Source organism: Acinonyx jubatus, chromosome A1 (genome assembly GCF_027475565.1).
Source record: "Acinonyx jubatus isolate Ajub_Pintada_27869175 chromosome A1, VMU_Ajub_asm_v1.0, whole genome shotgun sequence".
Lineage (NCBI taxonomy): Eukaryota > Metazoa > Chordata > Mammalia > Carnivora > Felidae > Acinonyx > Acinonyx jubatus.
In genome coordinates this window covers 98,929,125-98,934,437 of record NC_069380.1, presented here as the reverse complement: position 1 = coordinate 98,934,437, position 5,313 = coordinate 98,929,125, and the positions used below count along the sequence as shown (strand labels likewise).

Below are 5,313 nucleotides of genomic sequence, written 5' to 3'. Positions count from 1 at the left end.
CACTTCCCAGTCAATAACAGAGTTCCGGAAATGTTCTTAGGCAGGCCCATTTCTGGGAGACCTGGGATTCCTCTGATGAGCGACTCTAGCTATGGTCTCCCAGAAAGCTTTGTAGCACATTGCTTACAACGATGCACCACAGTCCTTTTTTCCTTCTGCCAGGATCAGACTTGCATGGAGTCTGGAGGCTGTATCTGCTTCTCCAGCTCCTTTCCCATTTTCTCTCAGGGGCCTTTTGGTCTCCCCTAAGACATTTCTTATATACTTAATCCCATCTTGGCACGTTTCTCAGAAGACCCAAACTAACACAGACATTTAGGTTGTCTCGGGTTTGTATTCTGTACCACTAAACTTGTGATTGCTCAATTCTTAGCACAGCACTCTTTTGCTGAGAGCCCTTCAAGCACTGCCATTGCTCAGTACATTAAGCTTAAGCCCCTCCTACCCCCTCCACATTTGGCTCCAGCCCATCTATCCAAACACCACCCAGTGTTCTTAGTCCAGCCCTGGGCCTGCTGACCAAATATTCTCGCATTCATTTTCTCATGCCTCCTTCCCCCAGCCCCCAAGAAAACATGTGCTCAGCTGATGCCTCCTTCATTCTGGATTTCTTTGTGACTTCCTCCACGCACCCCCCTCCATTTTAAAGGCCACAGAAATGTGTTTTCTGCAGTGTAGTCACTCTTTTTGTCAAAAGGAGTTAGTTACATTAAAGGGAGGCTATAAAGCCCAATGGTGAAGTGTATACTTTGTAATCAGACAGACCTAGATCATCATTTCACACACACACATACACACACACACAGGTACGCCTGGGTGGCTAAGTTGGTTAAGCGTCCCACTTTGGCTCAGGTCATGATTTGTGGTTCATGGGTTCGAATCTGGTGTGGGGCTCTGTGCTGACAGCTCAGAGCCTAGAGTCAGCTTCGGATTCTGGGTCTCCCTCTCCCTCTGCCCCTCTGCTGTTCTCACTCTATCTCGCTCTCTCTCTCAAAAATAAATAAACATTAAAAAAAATTAAAACACCTACAAATTAGCAGAGATTGGATAGGTTTGGGAAAACACTGAGCTAAACAAAAATAATCCAAGATGTTTTTAATTCTCAGACTTCCCAGAGCCCTTAAAATGTTCATATGTGTCATAACTTCCTAAGGCTAGTATCGACACTTTGTGTAGCTTTCCTTGAATTTGATCACAAAATCCTTTGGAAACAGATCATCTCCAGACATTATTTTTTTCTTGGAAAATACCGGGAAAGGGTAAACGTTGTCACAGAATTTTTCATGTGTGGTTTTCACAGTACTTTATAGTACTATATATATTCTTCAACTTGTTATAGTTGTTTGTATATTTATCTTACACATCTTCCCAATTTTAGCCTTTAGCATAAAGTCTTAAAAATAACAGGCACTTGTTCAGTAGAAAATCACAGAATTTTAGTGAAGGCTCATGGTCTGGAATAATATTTGGTAACTGGAGAAAGTTTGTATCTACTTTTCAGTAGCTGTTTCCCAGTCTTTTTTTATACCATAGTATCCTGGGCTACTTTACAGGCTAGAAAAATTATCTTGATGTTGGACAGGAAGAAAAAAAAAGCCCTTGTTAACTGGAGGCTAAATACATTTTCTCCACAAGTCACTTGATTGGGACAGTTTAACAGGATATAAAGGTGGAGGTGCATTTTAAGGGCAAGAAAGCAGGAGTCAGCTGACTCTGGGTCTTGACACACCATGGGCAGCAAGGAAGGCAGCCTGTGGCTTAGTTGTGATCGTTTTCATTTCCAAGGGTGTGCTTGTCAAAGAGGTACTCCGCAAGGCCAGAAGCCGGGGCCCCCATCTTAACCAAGTTTTGCACGTGGTCACCTAGTTCTTTGATCGATTTCACCTGTTCATTCAAATAGTGAGTTTCCAGGAAGTCGCACAAATGGGGGTCACCTTTGTCTGAGGCCAGAGTGTGCAATTCGAGCAACGACTGGTTCACATTCTTTTCCAAGAGCAGCGCACACTCCATGGCATTCAGCCCGCTCTCCCAGTCGTCCAGGTCAGGTTTCTTGATGTCCTGCAGGCAGATCCGGCCTCCCCGCTGGTTCTGCAGCCTCATCAGCTTCTCGGCGTGCTGGGTCTCCTCCCGAGACTGACGAAGGAAATATCTGGCGAAGTTGTTCAGGGCCACGTCATCTCGGGAGAAGTAATAGGCCATAGACAAGTACACATAGGACGCATAGAGCTCCAGGTTGATCTGGCGGTTGATGGCGGCCTCGGAGTCCGGGTGGAAGTTCTGCCGCACCCGGGAGGGGGCGGAGGTGGGCCCGGCAGGGTCCCGGGAGGAGGTGGCTGCGGCCAGCGGGCGGCGGGGGGCGGCGGGCTGGGGACCCGAGGGGCGCCAGGAGACCCAGAGCGGTCGGAGCGCGAAGCCTCGGCGCGCGCTGCGCAGGGACACCAGCGAACTGCTGATCTGCTTAGAGAGGAACAAGAAACAGGGCGGCATGGTTCCCCTTCTTTAGAAGTCTGGAAACTGAGGCCCAGGCGGCTCACCGCGCGGTCGGGCACCAGTGGCTTCAGAGGCTTCACGGGCTTCTGCATCAGAACGCAGCCCTAGGCGATGGCGACTGCGTCACACACACACACACACACACACGCCTTCGCTTCGAGAGGCGCCGAGTTCCAGGCGGAGGGCGGCGGGGGCGCGCGCGCCTGTCGCGGTTGGGCGCAGACGGATAATCCTGACAACTCCATTTAACGAAACATTGCCCCATTTCTGCCCTTGGGCGTTTGTAACTTATTTCATCTAAGTTAAAAGTGCTGTTAAAAAAAAAAAAAAAGAAAGAAAGAAAAGCAGGCACTAGGACTAGCAAATGAAAGCACAAGCCCAGTGTACTTGCCCTCCCTTTGTGACCTCTTTCTGTGGAAAGACCAAGGCCTGGGGGAGGCAGGGCAGCGACATAGAGGAAAACAAAAGTCACCAGACGTTTATCTGGGCGCGGGGGTCCACAGCCAAATTGGGTCTTTATAAATTGACTTTGTGGTTATTTTAACAAATGTAGGTATGGAAATAATTGCCAGAGTAGTATATAGGCACATTTCCAGGGGTCTGTAAGAAGACAGTGCCTTCTTTTAAAAAGACATTTTATTTTGGGGCGTCTGGGTAGCTCAGTGGGTTAAGCGTGGGACTTAGGCTCAGGTCAGGAGCTCACGGTTTGTGGGTTCCAGCCCCAGACAGATCAGGCTCTGTGCTGACAGCTAGGAGCCTGGAGCCTGCTTCAGATTCTGCGTCTCCGTCTGTCTCTGCCCCTCCCCTGCTCAGCTCTCTCTCTCAAAAATAAATAAACATTAAAAGTAATAAATAAAAAACAATAAAAACTTAAAAAAGAATAAAAAGATTTTATTTTTAAATGTAAAATTTATCTTTACTGCAAAGAAAAATAGGATACTGTAGAAAAGTAGGAGGAATAAATAAACTAGCTCTAAACTTGATGTTATTTTCCTGTCTTTTGTTAATGCAGATACATACACTTGTGGTGAGCATAGCAAAGCTGTAGAGAAGTTGAATCACTATGTTGTACATCTGAAACTGATGTAACATTGCGTCTCAACTAAAATAAAAAATACTAAATTAAAAATAAAAAGGACAATTAAAAATTCAATTTATTTATTTCTTTAAATATAATGTATTGTCAAGTTAGCTAACATACAGTGCATACAGTGTGCTTTTGGCTTCAGGAGTAGATTCCCATGATTCATCACTTATATATAACAGCCAGTGTCCATCCCAACAAGTGTCCTCCTCAATGCCCACCACCCATTTTCGCCTCTCCTCAACCCCCCCAATCAACCCTCAGTTTGTTCTCTGTATTTAAGAATCTCTAATGTTTTGCCTCCCTCTCTGTTTATAACTATTTAAAAAAATTACATTTAAACTGGTATTTGGTTTTAAAAGAATATTTGTAATTGTTGTAGTGTATTGAGAAAATGAGTATTAACTCAGAGAAGAAAATTCCGAAAATTCCTAATCTTTCTCTCCCAGAAAAAAACCATCGTTAAAATGTTGATAGTAATTCTCACAGATTAAAAGAAGAACATTAGGAGTGCCTGGGTGGCTCAGTCCATTAAGCAATGGACTTTGGCTCAGATCATGATCTCATGATTTGTGAGTTCCAGCCCTGCATCAGGCTCTGTGCTGACAGCTCAGAGCCTGGAGCCTGCTTCAGATTCTGTGTCTGCCTCTCTCTCTGTTCCTCCCCTACTCATTCTCTCTCTCCCTCTCTCTAAACACTAAATAAACATTAAAAAAAAGAGGAACATTAAAAAAATCATAGAAACAAAACAACCAACATGTACATTTTTAACAGTTTTAAAGAGATAGGATTGACCTAAAATAAACTGCAGATACTTCAAGTGCACAAGTTGATAGGGTTTGACATAGGTATGTCTGTGAAACCATCATCAGAGTCAAGGTAATGAACATACTCATCAACTCCCAAAGTTCTCTCAGGTTTGTTTATATGTATTTTTTTAATTTTTAATTTTTGTTTTTATTTGTTTATTTAAGTAAACTCCACCCCCAACGTGGGGCTTGAATGACCACTAGATCAAGAGTCGCATGTTCTGCCACTGAGCCTGACAGGTACCCCAACTCGTTATGTAATCACTCCCTCCTGCCTCTCTGCCCCACCTCATCCCAGCCATCCACTGGTCTGCTTTTCCTCACTACGTAGGTTAGTTTGCACTTTACAGAATTTCATATAAATAGAACCTGTGTATATACCTTTCTGCCTGGTTTCTATCACTCAGCACAGTGGTTTTGAGATCCATCCATATTGTCATGTGTATTAATAGTTTTTACGGTTGAATCGTATTCCATTGTGTAGAGATACCACAATCTGTTTATTCTGTCACCATCTCATGAATATTCTGCTTGTTTACAGCTTTTGGCTGTTCAAGTAAAGCTATTGTGAACATTCCCGTACAAGTCTTTGTGTAGTTTTATGAGCTTATTTCTCTTGGGTGAATATTTTGCTTGTAATGGGTAGATCATATGGTAAGTGTAGGTTTAACGTTTTAAGGAACTTCCAATTGTTTTTCCAAGTGGTTTTGCCCTTTTATATGGCCATCAGCACTATGTGAGAGTTCAAGTTCCTTCATATCCTTGCAACCCTTGGTATTGTCATTTATTTCACTTTAAACTTAAAATTTAGCCATTCTAGTAGATGTATACTGGTATGACATTGTATCTTTAATCTGAATTCCCATTTTAATTGATGATGCTGAGTATATGTGGTCATACTTCTTTGCTAACCATATATATATATCTTTG

At 43.5% G+C, this 5,313-nt stretch overlaps 1 protein-coding gene across 1 annotated transcript; it reads right to left on the bottom strand.

Moving 5' to 3' along the window:
• Positions 1–1,080: 1,080 nt before the first annotated feature.
• FTMT (ferritin mitochondrial) lies at positions 1,081–2,810 on the bottom strand. The gene has a single exon (XM_015072561.3). The coding sequence runs from the start codon at positions 2,485–2,487 to the stop codon at positions 1,759–1,761; it is 729 nt and encodes a 242-aa protein (XP_014928047.2). The 5' UTR covers positions 2,488–2,810; the 3' UTR covers positions 1,081–1,758.
• Positions 2,811–5,313: the final 2,503 nt, after the last annotated feature.

Coding starts and splice junctions, on each gene's coding strand:
- FTMT (XM_015072561.3), bottom strand. CDS start 2,487: ATGCCGCCCTGTTTCTTGTTCCTCTCTAAGCAGATCAGCAGTTCGCTG.